This window comes from Coenobita brevimanus, chromosome 23 (assembly GCF_032717465.1).
Source record: "Coenobita brevimanus isolate Jiangsu-jjx chromosome 23, ASM3271746v2, whole genome shotgun sequence".
In the NCBI taxonomy this organism is placed as follows: domain Eukaryota; kingdom Metazoa; phylum Arthropoda; class Malacostraca; order Decapoda; family Coenobitidae; genus Coenobita; species Coenobita brevimanus.
In genome coordinates, this window is record NC_136976.1 from 71,344,728 (window position 1) to 71,362,527 (window position 17,800).

The 17,800-nt window shown below is 40.7% G+C and overlaps 4 protein-coding genes across 4 annotated transcripts; all 4 read left to right on the forward strand.

Annotated features, from left to right (window-relative positions):
* Window positions 1–275: 275 nt before the first annotated feature.
* On the forward strand, window positions 276–1,272 carry LOC145392755 (uncharacterized). Its single transcript, XM_080267050.1, has 3 exons — window positions 276–287; window positions 737–907; window positions 1,024–1,272. The coding sequence occupies exons 1-3, from the start codon at window positions 276–278 to the stop codon at window positions 1,270–1,272; spliced, it is 432 nt and encodes a 143-aa protein (XP_080123176.1).
* A 652-nt stretch (window positions 1,273–1,924) lies between these two features.
* LOC145392756 (uncharacterized) lies at window positions 1,925–6,423 on the forward strand. The gene is made up of 3 exons (XM_080267051.1): window positions 1,925–1,938; window positions 5,867–6,065; window positions 6,175–6,423. The coding sequence occupies exons 1-3, from the start codon at window positions 1,925–1,927 to the stop codon at window positions 6,421–6,423; spliced, it is 462 nt and encodes a 153-aa protein (XP_080123177.1).
* A 2,962-nt stretch (window positions 6,424–9,385) lies between these two features.
* LOC145392758 (uncharacterized) lies at window positions 9,386–9,915 on the forward strand (the record flags this gene model as incomplete). Its single annotated transcript, XM_080267052.1, has 2 exons — window positions 9,386–9,565; window positions 9,655–9,915. Coding segments are annotated over 2 exons (441 nt in total), but the record flags the coding sequence as incomplete, so codon positions are not given.
* A 5,848-nt stretch (window positions 9,916–15,763) lies between these two features.
* LOC145392759 (uncharacterized) lies at window positions 15,764–16,439 on the forward strand. Its single transcript, XM_080267053.1, has 2 exons — window positions 15,764–16,072; window positions 16,182–16,439. The coding sequence occupies exons 1-2, from the start codon at window positions 15,764–15,766 to the stop codon at window positions 16,437–16,439; spliced, it is 567 nt and encodes a 188-aa protein (XP_080123179.1).
* Window positions 16,440–17,800: the final 1,361 nt, after the last annotated feature.

Sequence of the window (17,800 nt, forward strand, 5' to 3'; positions counted from 1 at the left end):
TGATATAAATATAAATACATAAAATCACTGACGTAACACATCTGACGTTCAACGACTGTAGTAAATGAAGAAGTTGCGATTTATGACGGCTACATATTGTGTGTTATATTATCTTGCCACTGTTACGTCACAATAAGCCTCCCGTCCTTCAGTACCACGTTGCGAGATGGGACCTTGGCTTCCTTAGGCGTGACTGCTGGATGAGGTCCCTCCCGCGTATATAAAACCCCGCAGGACACTCAGCATTCAGTTTACACCCAAGATCGTAATCAAACATGTATTCCCAAGTAAGTTCATAGACCAACACGGAGGCCGAATGCCATTATATTCTAATCTGCAGAGAACAATGTAACAGTATGTGATCTGGTGAAGACAATCGTCCTTGTGATTACTGATTTTTCACAAGCGCCAGTACAGTGTATTTAGCTTGAAATCAGTGTTTCGAGATAACTGTTCCTTTTACCAAAACATATCGTATCAATTTCATATAATGTTCCCTCGATATACTGAATATATTTTTGACACTGTAAACATGTAAAGGTATATCCGGATTTGCAATGTTTCTCACCAATTCATTTCAAATGCAGAAAAACTTAATAATCAGCGTACATTACATAAATTAATTTATTTGTGATGAATAGTTTAAGATTTCTTTCGTATTTATATTTTGTATATTGTTCTTAACTGCTAAAAAAAAGTTCTAGCCAGGTTTTGGAGGATTTACATATCTATACAGCTACTACTCCATCAGGTGATCCTGCTGGGTCTCCTGGTGGCCGCTAGTGTGGCCATGCCTGGTGGCCACGGAGGTTTCGGCCATGGTTTTGGAGGTCATGGTCATGGAGGTCATGGCGGTGGACATGGCTTCTACGGTGGACATGGTGGAGGATATGGCCACGGCTACCACGTAAGCGATGATCATTTTATAATTTTAGATACTTTACTGGTTGATGATTTTTTTTCTCTATTTGCTGCATATATTTCTTACTCAGGCTAATGTGGTTCCCTTCTCCATGTCCTCAGGCGCCCACCCCGTATGGCTTCAACTACGGGGTCTCCGCCGGACACACCAACTTTGGTCAGAGTGAAAAGGGTGACGGACACGGTAACGTTGGTGGCGGGTACTGGGTGAACCTTCCCGACGGTCGGGTACAGAAAGTGTCGTACTGGGCAGGCAAGGGTGGCTACTTCCCTGTAGTGTCATATCTGGGCAAGGCGCATTACCCGGCTGGAAAGGGACACTACGGCTACGGCCACGGACACCATGGTTAAGCTTTCACATAGACAACAGTAGATCTGCCCCGGAAAACTAATGTTTATTTAAAATACTTCCTGTTGCCATGATATGGATTTGAGTGTATATATATATATATATATATATATATATATATATATATATATATATATATATATATATATATATATTAGTTTTTATGCTGAGTGACTTTAGTATAGCTTTATAATATATGTAATTTGTGTATAGTTTGTTGCTGAAGACAAATGGCATTTATGAACTGTGGCCCTGAGTGCATACGAATATATCATGTATTATCCTTGTTATTTGTTATAACCTCTAGTCCATAGTGAAGTGCATAATAAATAAATGAATGCGACTGATGCTGCTTTTTATTGACTAGGTTGATGGAGAGTTTCCCCAACCTGTCCTCTTGAAAGTTTCTGTCATCTTTGGGAACCATATATTACTTTACTGTTTCAATGCGGAATGACCGTATCTTGCTCCATCTTCCTCTTCCCAAATTCACTAAGCTTTCTCCAGTCAGTTTTCCAGTATCTCCTATGTGTTATCTTCACGCCTCATATCCTCCTCCTGTCTTCATTTTTGCCTCCCCCTAACCCACTTTACCAGCTTTGTTATATTCTTGCTGGAGTGGATCAACTTTTTCTGAATAATAATATAGAGAACATGGGACAGGCGCTGTAGGAAACTAGGGTGCTCCTTGCTTACATTTTTCACTCTCAATAGTTTGCGTGTGGCTGCTGATTCAAAGTACCACCAGTTCAGGATACTTGCAGTGTTGTAAATGAAGTGTAGCTAGCCTTCCAAGTAGATCATATCGACTTTTGCTACAGTTTTTATGACTGAATAAATAGAATAATATCTTTAAAAAGAGAACAAACAAAACCTGGAGAATTTTTAATTATGTATGTCATTAACACTGTTAGCTTTCAATATCGTACACTCTATTGTGTAAAGAATACAATGGGAGAAAAAGAAGTTTTCTTGTTTTTCATCTTTTCATAGTAAGCATTCGCGATCTTTTTGTAACAACATATCATATATACTGCATCATTTTATCAACTACTAGCGATTACGGGCAAAAATTTGTGGAACTAATTAAGAGCTTTTGCATCACAATATGTTTGCAAACACCATTACTTTTATTTCCATACCATTATTGAGCTCACAATGACCAGTTTTAACAAAAAAGTTGAAAAAAATCATTTTAGCATATTTTTGTGTGTGGCGATTTCCAACAATTTCGCGCCGTTTCGTCGCCCTCGATTGCCAACATTTTTGTTTGGCATTTTTCTGACACTTCCAGGACTTACCTCGACCTAATGCAAAAACAATTAGGTCGATATCTATTACTGTTCTCGTAAAAGAAACGAACAAACGCACAGACAAACACACTCATACAGAGCTTGACTCTTATTTAGATATCTGTAGGTTACTGCTGCTCAGCTGTAAATAAGAAAGCATACAGTCTGTCTATTGAGAAATTCTTGCATAACTTGCTTTTGAATCACGAAGTCAGACATACTTTGTCGCTATGCGCTACGATAAATAATGAGAGAGAGAGAGAGAAAAAAAATCCTTTCCCTTGCTCATTTCTCTAGTCTAACGTTAACCTGGTTTGTCCTTACACATCCCTCCAAATATGATGCAGATTGTCACGTATTACCTAGAAATGAATGTTTTTTTTTTTTTTTTCCCCCACTGCTGAGAGTGTACTGTAATTGGTTTATCGCCGATGTCTGCTTTACATTAATTTTAACGTTTTCAGTTTGATGACGTATTTCTATTAATCTTGCAACCCCGGACGATTTTATGACATCCACTCGGTGTGTGTGTGTGTGTGTGTGTGTGTGTGTGTGTGTGTGTGTGTGTGTGTGTGTGTGTGTGTGTGTGTGAGTTAAGAAAATAATTTATACATTTTTAACCTAATTTTAACAAAACTTGGTGGAAGAGTTGAAGGTTAACCAATGAGTAAGCTACATTGTTTTGAGAACATTAAAGATCAAGGTCAAAGCAAGTTAAACAGCTTTTATCCAGTTTATACCAAACCTGAGGAAGTGTTGAGGGTTAAGCAAGAAGGAAGGGATTGAGTCTTGAGAATAATAAGTCACAGGCCAAGATCACAGAACAGGCCCAGTTTTCTATCCATGTGTCTGTCTGAATAAATGTAACTCATGGGGTTGGCCCGTTCCTTTTGAGAATGATAGGTCAGAAGTGAAGGTTATATGGCAAGGCCAACTTCAATAGTTTTCATTCAATTTCGACCTGACTTCGTGGAATGGTTTAGGTAAGGCACAGATTAGGGGATTCCATTTTGTTAATAATCAAAAGTTTAAGTAACAGAGAAAGGTCAAGCGGCAAGGTCAAGGTCAACTCAAACAGTTGTATTATGATAAGAAACAAACTTGGTGGGAGGGTTGAGGCTCAGTCGTGAACGAAGGGATTAAATTTTAAGAACAATCAGTCAAAGGTCAAGGTCACAGAAAAAAGTCGAACTGGGTCAAGTTAAACAATTTTCACATTATTTAAACGAGACTTGATGAAAGAGTCAAGGATCTGGCAAGAGTAAAGTAATTCGATTTTGAGAGCAATTTGTCGAAACTGTAAGTCGCAGGACATAGTCAAACATTCGGCACTTAGACCAGTTGGTGGGCGCTCGTACTGCACCATCTAAGTCCTCGTTTTTTTATTCTTGTTATCGACATATATTTATAATCAGCTTGGGACAGGCTTACTGATCTGGAGAAGTTACATTCAGCTTTCATTCTGCTCCTTCATTAACAGGTGTCTCTCCTAAACTGAATGAAATCGTCTGGTGATAACAAGAATTGAATCAGAAATACACCATCGGACTGGATAGATTAAGCTAAGGAAAAATTCGAAGGCAGTCAGAATATAAGAAATAAAAAAGGTCATCCATCTTAGGAGTAAATGGAAGCTATTCTGTTTCACTTGAGGCAAAGACCCATTTCAGTGTAATAATAATAATGATAATAATAATAATAATAATAATAATAATAATAATGTATCTGCAAAGGGATATTGCGATTCAACTGCCTGCCGCTTGTGGTATAAGCAACCTAGTAATTCACAGAAAAAATATGCGATTCAAATACCAAAAAACAGCTAAGACTGTGACTCTAAGTTTCCATATCCAATGTGAAGCTGTGGAAATGCGTTAATGGAACAATTTATTACTTAAGTGATAAAAAGAAAATGAAGCCATTGATGTTACATTTGTGAACCTGAATGACTGACTAAACGAAGATGTTGCGATTTATTACGGCTACAGGTTACGTGGTTTATCTGCTGTTACGTCACAATGAACATCTTGTCCTTCTGCCACATAAACTTTCCACGTTGAGCTGCGGGACCTTGGCTTCCTGAGGCGTGGCTGCTGGCTGGGACCCTCCACTGATATAAAACCGCACAGAAAGGCAGTCAGCAGTCAGTCTATCTCTGCAACTTAGGCAAACATGTATTCCCAAGTAAGTTAATAATTCACCAAAGAAGCTGAGTATCGTTATAATCTAATCTTTGATCAGCACATATAACGGTAAAAAATTTTGTGGAAACTGAGTCCATGTGGTTACTTTCACAAACAAGAGCGCACATTTAACAAAAACTCACTGTTGTACAATAAGTATTCATAGTTATAAAATCAAGATAGCCTATAAGAAAAATTAAAACATTCATTTGATGTAATTTGACTGGAAGTATTTCAGACGCGACAATCATAAGGCACATTTTCGTCATCCAAACAGGAGGCTAGGATTCGAAGTTCGTCTGGGGTCGCATGGTTTCTGTCCGTAAACAGTCTGGCTACGTGGAACCGAAACATTACACCCGCAGATCAAAACGTAAACATGGGGGTCACCGTAATCATCGACGAAATTATCATGGACCTTATTTTTGTCCTGAACTAGCTATATACATCATAATTCATGCTAGCATCCTGCATCCTGATTTTATAGACTATGTGCTAATGTCATGATGTTTATGACTTACTTGTCCCTGCTTGACATTTTCAATCTCTCCAAGCGAAAACCAACCGCATCAAGACTTCCCCCGACCTCACTTCAGAGAAATACGAAGGTGGTCTTGGTTAAAAAAAAAAAAAAAAAAAAATGTTTCGGTCGGATTCATATCGCTTTGACTGGCAAAAAACGGAGCAGCGTGGTTTCACAGAAGATAAGTTCGAATCCGATCCGTCAACTTGGAACGCAGATTCGTTCCTATCGACACAAATATATCCTGATTTGCCAGTTTTTATCAGAGATTCATTTGAAGGATGTAATTAATCAAAGTGGTTTACTTTGGTGTATTTGTGATTAATGATATCGCTTTCACCTAGATGTAGTTGATTCTACAACCACTATCACTTATTAATACAGTACTACAGGCAGACGATTGTTGATCTTTTGTGCCACAAGTGTTTTTTTTTTTTTTTTTTTTTTTTAACACGGCCCCGTTAACATGGTCAGACCCTAGCAGACGTAACATGTAAACAAATAAAACTGGTGCCAAACAAGACCCCAGCACACCACTCCCTGTACTGCATATTAGTGCAGCCGAGTATACTCATCTGTTAATATAATGTGCCAATAGGTTTGTAGGAATTTTAATGTCCAACAAGCTTCTACTCCATCAGGTGATCCTGCTGGGTCTCCTGGTTGCCGCTAGTGTGGCCATGCCTGGTGGCCACGGAGGTTTCGGCCATGGTTTTGGAGGTCATGGTTATGGAGGTCATGGCGGTGGACATGGCTTCTATGGTGGACATGGTGGAGGATATGGCCACGGCTATCACGTAAGCACTGATCATCTATAATTTTATATGCTGTAGTGGTATAATTATTTCTATGTACTCATCACAACTCTTACTCAGGCTAACGTGGTTCCCTTCTCCATGTCCTCAGGCGCCCACCCCGTATGGCTTCAACTACGGTGTCTCCGCCGGACACACCAACTTTGGTCAGAGTGAAAAGGGTGACGGACACGGAGGCGTTAATGGAGGATACTGGGTGAACCTTCCCGACGGTAGGGTACAGAAAGTGTCATACTGGGCAGGCAAGGGTGGCTACTTCCCTGTAGTGTCATATCTGGGCAAGGCTCATTACCCGGCTGGAAAGGGACACTACGGCTACGGCCACGGACACCATGGTTAAGTTTTCGCACAGACAACAGTAGGTCTGCCTGGGAAAAATAATACTTTATTTCGGGCAGCTCCTTTGGCATGATACGGATATAATATATATAGTTGTATATACATTGTTATGTAAAAGACAAATAGTATTTCTGAAAAAATGGCTCTGTGTGTATCTGAATATCTGTTATATTATGCTAGTCCGTTGTTTTATCCTCTAGTTCATAGTCAAGCGCATAGTCAATAAATCAGTGAGACTGATGCTGCGTTTTATAATCTCGATTGATGGAGAAGACAAACTTTACCTCATCTTGTCCTCTGTAGGTTTCAGTCGCCCAGAGGAGTTACGTGTTACTTCACTGTTCTTATAGGGAATGATCCTATCCTTCTCTAACATTGTGCATCCTCACTCCTTCCTACATTAGCTCCGATTTTACCATTTAGTTTTCCAAGGATTCTCAGTTGATAGCTTCTCGCCACGCATTCTCCTCCTGTCCTCGTTTTGTGCCTCCTATTTGGTGCTATACTCTGTTCACTTTTCATTGGCCTAAAAGTACCATCCCTCCATCTTGAATGTTGAGTTAAAGCAGAAGATTAACAGTGGAATATGATGCTGGTAACGAAGAAGTGCTACAGAAATAAGGTAGAGCCACAATATTGTCTTTTTCTGCCACTGAGCAACGTAAAATTCGCTGCAAAAGGATGAAAATCTGGGCCAAGTTACGGTGAATAAACTATAGTGTAATGATCCCTGTATTGCTGTGACAGCTAATTTAATTGATCTTTTCTTTACGGTGACGTCCTTTTGAGTTAACCATTGCTTCTCCCAGACGATTTTGTTCAGCTTAGGAGAACGCCGTAGTGAAAGGGTTCATGAGGGCTATGTTATATGATCTCTCCGTCTGAAAAAGCCTCCCCACAGCTGAGTAAAATCGAAAGGGAATAGTGAAAGTAAAACATAAAAATCGACATCGTGGTTAAGTAGTCAGCATTTTAGCGTGGATCGCCTACTTTGCATTTTATTTCGGCTAACATCAAACTGTCTTACTGTGCTCAAATATACAACTGTGATTCATATTTCTGGCCGCGGAAAAAAAAGACTGTAATTCATTCCAACTTTCGACGGACGATTTTACTCAGCTCATAAAATCACCGCAGCCGGAGGGATGAAGGCTGCAGATAACTACATGTATAATCACCAAATATACTGTATCAGCATTATCACCACGGTTCCGCATGGGGATAAATGGGTGGGTGGGAACAGTTCAGCTTACTCCCTTTATATGACGTGCAGGGTTTATATGGGTTGTATTTTTCAATCCATCCCCCCAGAAAACAGAATTATAACTGGTAAGTAAATAAATACACAGATAAATAAATAAATAGATAAATAGAAATAAGTAATGACTTTAACACTGATACAAGATTTTTCAGGATAAAGTTGACTGCAGTGTGTATTAATGCTTAAAAAGAAATACTCAAGATGCTGATGGTATGCTGTAAACAAGTCTTATCTCAGAATTCCTCCTCAGATGGGTATCTCTCAGTCTGAAGATGCCTTCTCTACTTAGAAAGTTCATAATGTAGTAAACAGCTTTATTGGATGGATCCTCAGTGAGAGTGAATGGTTAGACAAGTACTGGAAAGGCATATACTATGAAGCCATGTCGCTAGGCGCGTTGAGCTAAACAGGGCTATTCACCTACTTTCTAAGCTGAGCTAAGTTGCAGTATCAGAAAGACAAATGCCCATTCAAAATGTAAAGACTGTAGAAAGCATTATACACACAAGAAAGCTCCCTATTGATTCTGTGTATATAATGCAAGTAGCACTGTGTAACGTACACCTCATATTGATATTATCTTACTGTAGCATTTTTTTTTTTTTTTTAACGAAAGCTGAATATGGGAATGCATAGTATTTAACGAAGATTCTGAATTTCTCTCGCAAGTGAAGCTGTAACTCTTTCTGTTACCTTATCTCATCCGCCCTCCCCCACCTCCTCTCCACACATATACACCTCCTACGTTCATCTCATTCTGCAGCTGTACCATCATATCACAATGAGGCGTATTCGCTCCCATGAGACAATGTCGCTACGTCAAGTCACGTTGGAGTCGTGACTGACTGAGGTGTGGCTGGGGCTTGGGGGTCCGCCCACAGGTATAAAACCTCGCAGAGTCCAGCCAACACTCAGTCTGACCCGGGAACTTAACAACACATGTATTCATCAGTAAGTCAGTGATCAGAAGCATCAGAAATTGGATCCCTTCAGCCGAAAGTGGTCTTGCCTCAGCTAATTAAAATCCTCTGTTGTTAGACGAATACTCAGTACGCCCTCGGCCTGAAGGGGAGGCACCGTATCATATAACGGAAATACAGGCTTGATGTCAACCTGTTCAAGTTGATAAAATGTTCTTTGTTATAATCTTGCTACCTCCAGGCGATTTCTTTTTTGTCTGGAGATTTTTAAAAATCAGGGGTTAAATAACTCCTCACTAAGTCTTGTACTGTAAGAAGTGTCCCCTGAGTTAATCAAAGTGTTTGCTGATATTAATAAAAAAAAATGTCTGTAAAGAGTGTCATCAGACTGAAGGGGCTGCATACTGCATATCATTTGGGACGAAGTAGAAAATAATATGGCTTATTTTCACAAAGATAAACATCTGAATTAGCAAAAACCGTTTATCGGTGTCTTTTTTTTTTGGGGGGGGGGGGAATTTTGGATTAAGTATTGAACTGCGAAAAACAACCTGTGTAATTTTATTTCATGTCACCATACTTCAAAGTAACTATTCATGGCAAATTTCCTAATCAAAATGTTGTGCATGGATATACTGTTCACTAACATATATATAAAAACTTGTACTTACACCGCATTTACTTAGATACCCCGTGTTTACCGGCTGATCAGAGCAATAGCCATTTCAATTGCCTCTTTCAGCAAGTTAAAGGAATGATGATATATTAATAATCTGCTATTCTATCAGGTGATCTTGCTGGGCCTGCTGGTGGGAGCTAGTGTGGCCCTCCCTGGTGGCCACGGGGACTTTGGAGGACATGGTTATGGAGGTCATGGTGGCGGACACGGTTTCTTTGGTGGACATGGTGGAGGACATGGTGGAGGACATGGAGGCGGATACCATCATGTAGGCAGAGTTAATGTATGACCTTTCTTACGATATTAATGAAAGCACCATCTGTTCAGTATGACCCTTACACAGGTTAATCTGGTTCCTCTCCGTGTCCCCAGGTGCCCCTCCCGTACTCCTACAGCTACGGTGTCTCCGCCAAACACACCAACTTCGGTCAAAGTGAATGGGGTGACGGACACGGAAACGTTGGTGGCGGGTACTGGGTGAACCTTCCCGACGGTCGAGTGCAGAAAGTGTCGTACTGGGCAGGCAAGGGAGGCTACTTCCCGGTAGTGTCATATGCAGGTCATGCCCGGTACCCGGCTGGCAAGGGCCATGGTGGCTACGGACACCATGGTGGCCACGGACACCATGGTTGATTGTTCATGGAGACAACATTACGTCGGGAATAGCAACTTTTTACAAACGGTTGTTTTTGACTTGGAATGGATTTGCTTTGCTCAGTAAGAACTATACCATAGCTTTAATATATTGTTAAGTTGCCGTTGTAAATAATCTATTGTACTGTTAGATGCAATAAGGATTTGCAAACCGTGGCTTTTTGTGTTCATATTTCATGTTCATGAAAATCTCATATACTGCTCAAGGTCCTTGTTATAACCCTGTGTTGCATGGTGTATTGCTTAGTGAATAAATGAAGGTGAATCTTACTCTCACATTTATTTATCTGATTACTGTATTTACATTTATTTCTCTGGTTATTTTAGTCTTCCCTGGTTGTTTTAGTCTATCTCAGAAATGTCCAGTTTTGTTTGTCTCAGTAATATCTCACTGCTGGGAAACTAGAAGGGAATTTCACTAACTAATCCGGTTCAGAATGGTCTAGACAGCCAAGACCTCACTCGGAAGAATGGATTGAGACTGGTCCCATCCTGGCTGCGGCTCCTCCAGCTGGGCGGATTGAATGACCATAGCCATAACGACTTCAAATGAGTTATATAAACTGATAGAAATGGAAGAAAAGTCAATGGAACTAGTAATGTCTGTTAATATTAAGCGTTTACATGCTTCTATTTTAAACCAATCAATGAAAACATATAAGTCGGCAGTCTCTTCACATCTCATTAATTACAACTGTCTTAATCGAGCCGTCTAGTGAAATAAACCTGTCATAATTTACCGTATAAGGGAGAAATGAACATCGTCATCTCCTTCAATAGATGGCATACTCTCAATTTAATTCTTCCCACTGACAAACAAATCTTTATAAATTAGCAATGACGTCTTGGAGTGACGGGGTTAATACAGGATATATCTAAGGCCTTGAATCCAAAATATCTCCCTCCCCCTGCCGCCACTGACACAAATCATCTATAAATTGCAAGAAGAGTTTTAACAATATTTCATCGGACGCAAAGTTTACAGTACTTGCCCCTGAGGAACTATCACTTAATGGACAAGTTATAACTCCAGTGTTTTCCTTATAATGGTCTTTGGAGATTCACAAAATTTAAGTTTCTCTCCAGAGCGAATTTTTGTTTCACTAGTTCAGGCAGGGACAAGTGACTTCTCTATGTCCTCTTCCACCCAGGTCTAAGTAACAATCCAGTGTCTAAGTTATGATCCAGTGTCTAAGTAATCATCCAGTGTCTAAGTAATCATCCAATGACTAAGTAATCATCCAATGACTAAGTAATCGTCCAGTGTCTAAGTAATGATCCAGTGTCTAAGTAATGATCCAATGACTAAGTAACGATCCAGTGTCTAAGTAATGATCCAGTGTCTAAGTAATGATCCAGTGTCTAAGTAATGATCCAGTGTCTAAGTAATCATCCAATGTCTAAGTAATGATCCAGTGTCTAAGTAATCATCCAATGACTAAGTAATCATCCAATGACTAAGTAATGATCCAGTGTCTAAGTAATGATCCAGTGTCTAAGTAATGATCCAGTGTCTAAGTAACGATCCAGTGTCTAAGTAATGATCCAGTGTCAAGGTAATCATCCAGTGTCTAAGTAATGATCCAGTGTCTAAGTAATCATCCAGTGTCTAAGTAATCATAAGTGTCTAAGTAATCATCCAGTGTCTAAGTAATCATCCAATTTAACAAGCATCTAAAAAATATAATCTTCCCACATCACCACTGGCCGACAGGTGTGCTAATCTACATATATTTTCTATGTATATATTAATCCTTTTATTTCTCCCGACATCTTATCTTAGGGAAGAGTTTGAAATGGGTGGGTTAGATTAGCCTTACTCAACTCCCTCAAATTGGGGTTAAATAATGTTGTTGAAATGTATCGTCTGCTGGTGGTGTGATCAAAATGAAAAAGACATAATCCCAGCGAAGGGAATCATTAGTTTTGCACATAACTATAAGAAGAAAGTAAGCATCCACTCCTCTTACAGGTGACCAACTAAATTTACCATCATTTAACAGCTTCGTGTAGACTTGCTAAATTTTCTCTATTCTCTTTTTCCGTGATGTAATGTTTCGGTTTTCAGTTTTTGTATGAATTTGTCCTTGATTGAACCACCAGTATTCTTTAGCTCTTTGGAATCTGGTGCTTTCCGATCCTCAGAACAATATAATTGGAAATGCATACTGAATATCGCTACGAGTGAGCATGCATAACCTCTCGGGGAACTGAGTATCATATAGTTTATTTGTAAATGGAAAGTTTGTACTTATGTTCATTACACAGGGCTATGCGGGTTATCTCAAATGTTGCTTTGAGCTGTTGTCTTCCTGCACTGCTGTTGAGGGATAAAGGAAGTCATGCTTTTGGTTTACACATTGCTTGACACTTAAGGCAAAGAGAAATCTAGTGATTAAGGCCATTTTGGACAAATACAATGATTTTTCTCATCTATAAAGGTGACACAATGTTTAGTGTTGCAAGGTACAATGCTGCCGTCCCAACAGCTCCAGGGCTCAAATCCTGGTGGGGAGCGTTGGCGCCACTTGACTCAGGTGTCCATCTACTCTGTACGGGATGACAGGTAAAATGAATATTATTGGCCCTGTATCCAAAGAAAATGAGTGAATAACCTGCCATAGGTTCAAAGGCCTAAGTTACGGAGATAAGCACCGTGGCTAAATGTCTCATAGTGTCTACCCCACCTTTAGTTTACTTACCACAAGAAGCACAACTCTTTAGGTCAAAGATTCCTAATCATTTTCATGCTATTCCTTACTTCTGGCGGGAGGTACGAGACTGCTTTCACCACAGATTAATGGGGTTTGAGGTTACTGTATCGCTGTGAGAAAGAGGGGAGCTGGTCTGGCCCCGGAATCTGCCACATTTAGTCATCTTTAAGTCTTTCCTTCCCAGTATGTCATTGTTTTAATCTTGTTTCCTCCAGACTCCTTTAATTGTCTCAAGAAAGTCCCCTCTTCCTGAACGAGTAAATAAAAGCTGTACATAACATTTCCAGTTCCAAATGCTTCCAGCTGAATAAAATCTTCCGCAGGTACCAGGAATAGAGCGAAAACCGGTAATCGCATCATTGGAGTGAAGTGGTTAAAGCAAGCATTAAACAAAAAGAAAAACAACGCTCCAACCCGATGTGGCCCTGAAAGGTTTAGATTCGGGGGGTGGCTGGGTTTATTTTTCACATAATGAAATTTAGAGCGAGCCAGGCTGGTCACACTCGCCTTAAATATCTTGGGACTAAGCAACCTAGCCTCAGGCTCCTACATTCCGTATGGGAAATATAAAGATTTGATGATAGATAAATTATTCACACTTGAAAACACTTGCTTCATTTCTTTTATGGTAACCAGTCTCACTTCCATGAGTGCCGTTCTTGCCCCTAATCGCGGTCAGCAGTAAGTCAACAAGTACAGCAAATAATCCTCTCTGACGGAAAAAGATTGTCTACTTTTTTGTGCATTTTCTGTCCAAGATCAGAGGCTGATCGAATATCTTCAGAAACTTTAGCAGGTGAGATAAAGCCCTAATAGAGTAAACTTTCACATGTATAGTTGCCTCTAAAAGTTCCATTCCTTCTGTCCTTCAGTAACTCATAGCGTTATTTTAATATGGTTAGCTGAAACTAACAGTTAGTTAAGCATAACTGTTTAACTAACCACATAGATTATAGTAACTTCATGCAACTTTACCCAGACATACATAGTGCCATGAGTCTCTGGAGGGCATGAGGACGAGTGGAACCTTTGAAAATAACTGGATCTCTCGATGCTCTGTAAAAACCGCCTCGTCCATACGCAAGCATGAAGCATGAGTGAATGCGGATTGTACTCCCGGTGACTCTAAGTGGTGCCCTTCAGCCTCAGGGGTCAATAGCCCTTTAGAACTCTTAAACATGATCTTTATCTAGTGGAGCTGCCTGTCCACGTGAAGCGCGTGCAACGTGGTGGACACACACTACACATATAAATACATGCATATATACATAACGAAGAAAATGCAACAGTTAAAATGTCTCCAATGCGAACTATATTTACGCAATAGTGCTGGAAGGACGCCAAGTTATAGAAGGTCAATATGGTATGGCAAAAAAAAAAAAAAAAAAAAACTCTTAAATTTCCTCAAACGTGCGGAATTCCTTTATAATGAAGAAAGTGTTCCATTTTTTGCAGATACATCCTCTCTCTCTCTCTCTCTCTCTCTCTCTCTCTCTCTCTCTCTCTCTCTCTCTCTCTCTCTCTCTCTCTCCAGTTATGCATTTTGTTGATGGATGAGCGTCGATGTTCTCACATTTTAAAAGAGATTAACATCACTTATGCGCTTGGGTATTCATTTTTGGGAAGGAGTTTCTCTAAGCACTGTTTGCTGCCTGATAGTATGCACTGCCTTTGCATGATCTGATATTTTGTCACAATGAGCTTCACTATCCCCGTGAGACAATGTTGTCACGTCACGTCACGTCTGGACCTGGGCTACCTGAGGCGTGGCCACTGTCTGGGGTCCGCCCACAGGTATATATCCAGCAGGAGGCAGCAGCCACTCAGTGTGTCTCTGGAGCCTAAGCAGTCATGTATTATACAGTAAGTTGATACTTATCAGACTGATAAACCAGTGAATTATTTATATGCCTGAACGTTTGTTACGAAAAACCTTCTTTTATGAACAGCTGAGTTGTAGCAGAGACGCACTGTTTTATTTCCGTATTTATTTGCAGAAAATTCACGAAAGCAATTAAGACAGTCTCCATCGTGATATAAAAATCACATCTTTTTTTGTTTATCCGTGATGAAAATTTATAGTGCATTAACGTACAAGATGTTTTCTCATTTGGTTACTACTCGTACAAAGAGCTGCAGTGAAGTACCCGTACGTACTCTCGTATGGCAAGCAAAAGGACCCTGGTTCGATTCCCAGATCGACCAAGCGACCTTTGTAAATTGTCTCCATGTCCCATTCTGTTCGTATCTAGAACCAAGTGAAATAGGAACCCATATGTAAGTCGACGGTAATATGTCGTAGCCTGGGGAAATCTTACGGCGCTTCCCTTCTCATTCGAGTCTGTATGTATTTGTGACTGTCCTTTCCTCACAAAATGCTGCCCCGCCCGTTAAGTTCCAACACTTGTTCCTACAGTTGAAATTCACTTCCTTGCCACCTAGTTTTTTCCTTGTCCTCCTACTTCGTTTCGACTTGGTGGTAAGCCCTACAGCAATCTGGGTGTTCTTCTCAGTCACATTAGCAAATGTTAATTTATTTATGGTTTTAAAATATATACCTAATGATAAAAATATATATTATATCGTAAGGAAACTCATAGGGCACAGTTTTTTTTTTTTTTTTTTTACATGTCCGACTCCGGGCAAAGGCTCCATGGCCTATCCCCAAGTCCCAGTAGTCCTCCTTGGGGCCCAGTAGTCCTCCTACACATTCACATGTTACCACTTCGGCGCTAACACCCATCGTCCATATTGAATAATGCTAGGGCTGTCTCATACTGGACTTGCGTACCGGTATTAGCGGGGATATTTTTACGACATGTTGGCGGGTCTTCTGGTAGATCAGTAAAGTCTGCTTTAGTGAAATTCAAATCCACAAACTTTTCCCTGCCCCAGCCGGGATTCGAACCTGGGTCCATCAGGACTGCAGGCCACCCCTTTACCGATTCAGCCACCGCTGATATTATATACATGCAGAATCACCCAGCACTGCTTGAAAAAGATATATAGTTGATTTATATTTAGATTAAGTACTTAGTAATCATCTGGCAGAAAGACTTTTGCCTTTCAGAATATCTCTTTATGTTAAACAAAATCACCTATTCAGGAAATAAATGTGGCACCAATCACTTCTCCCACAGGTGTTGATGGTGTGTCTGCTGGTGTCTGCTGGTGTGGCAGACCCTGGCGGCCATGGGGGCCACGGGGGAGGCTATGGTGGTGGACATGGTGGTGGACATGGTTTCTTCGGTGGATACGGCTCAGGAGGAGGAATTACCTTCTTTGGCCATGGTGGTGGACATGGATTCGGAGGCCATGGATTTGGAGGCCATGGTGGCGGACATGGTGGAGGATATGGTGGCGGACATGGTGGAGGACATGGTGGCGGACATGGTGGAGGACATGGTGGCGGATACCATCATGTAAACATTTCTCATTTATGACCTTATTTGCGATATAAGATGATGAAAGCACGTAATCGTTCAGTTAGACCCTTTTACAGGCTAATCTTGTCCCTCTCCTTGTCCCCAGGTGCCCCTCCCGTACAGATACAGCTACGGCGTCTCCGCCAAACACACCAACTTCGGTCAGAGTGAATGGGGTGACGGACACGGAAACGTTGGTGGTGGGTACTGGGTGAACCTGCCCGACGGTCGAGTACAGAAAGTGTCGTACTGGGCAGGCAAGGGCGGCTACTTCCCGGTAGTGTCATACGCAGGCCATGCCCGGTACCCGGCTGGCAAGGGCCATGGTGGCTACGGACATCATGGCCACGGACACCATGGTTAATTAGCCACATAGAGGACACTACTCCAGGAAAATCAACCCAGACTTGGCATTATATGGACTAGATACTGTCGGTTATATATTAGTACTTTGATTTGTTTACTAGGAAACTATGATTTAGTTGTACAATATTTAAGTTGTATATAACTAACATGCATGTCGGAGGCGGAGATATTTTTATGAGCAGTCGTTGTGTTTTTATAAATCTATCATGTGTTATGCAGTTTCTTGTTATTACCCTCCGTTGCACAACTCCTAAGTCAGATACATGGAGGTCAGTGCTACAGTGAGATTTTTTTTTCTTATCACATTTCTCTGTTGAAGCTATGTACAACCTTGCCAGTTTAACTATGCTTCCACTGCAAGTATTATAGACATAGAGACAGACATAGATAGACAGATAGATAGACAGGTAGACAGACAAGTATGTACAGTACAGCCATATATGATAGATCGTAGAACTGTTCTTGCTGACATGATTGTTTCACCTTGAGAGTTTCATGCTGATCTCTTTTCTGACTGCGCTGTGTATGCCCACTGCGTCACCTCACAGTCTGTTTGATTAATAGATAACCTCCCATTATTTTATCGTAAAGTAATAACTGCTCAAATAATCAGGTTAGTTCAACCATGTGCAGATATGTGGAGTTACGTGGAGAGACAGACAGGCAAGCGAGGAAGTGAATGTGGATGTGCTAAAAAATATGAAGGGAAATACTCTGAGATGGTTTGACCATGTGCAGAATGAGAGGCTGACTGTAAGTGAGGTGGAGGGAAGGGGAAGGGGAAGACCGAGAATGAGATGGAGGACTGGGGTAGAGAGATAAATGAAAGGGGTGTGAGTTGGAGAGAGGGCAACTAGATGGCAGGGAACAGGGTGACATGAAGGTGACTCGCTTGTGGCCACCACTTGCGGGATTAAATCGTCTTCCAGTGCATAGCTAAATAAACCATTCGTTCCACTGAATCATTTAATATTAACTCTTGCTCAGGCATGACAATTCAATCACTCTTGAAATTTTTTTTGCAGAATGGAGGAGTGAGATGTAGTCCATACTGATCCATTCTCACCACCTGGACTCTCCCTCCTGAACTAATTAAAATCGTCTGGTAGCTACAATAATAATAATAAAAATAACTCTCGGGCTGAATAGGTTAAGAGAAACAGGTGTGTGGGACTGATTTATTACTCTCGGTGGTAATGTCTGCTTCACTGATTTTTTGGATTAAACAACTGGAGATTTTTGCCCACCGCTGACCATTACATATTCAGAGCCGCCATTACAATGTTTTGTTTATCTCAGTGGGCAGTTTTTTTTTTTGGTGTGTGTGTGTGTGTGTGTGTGTGTGTGTATTTTGTCTTT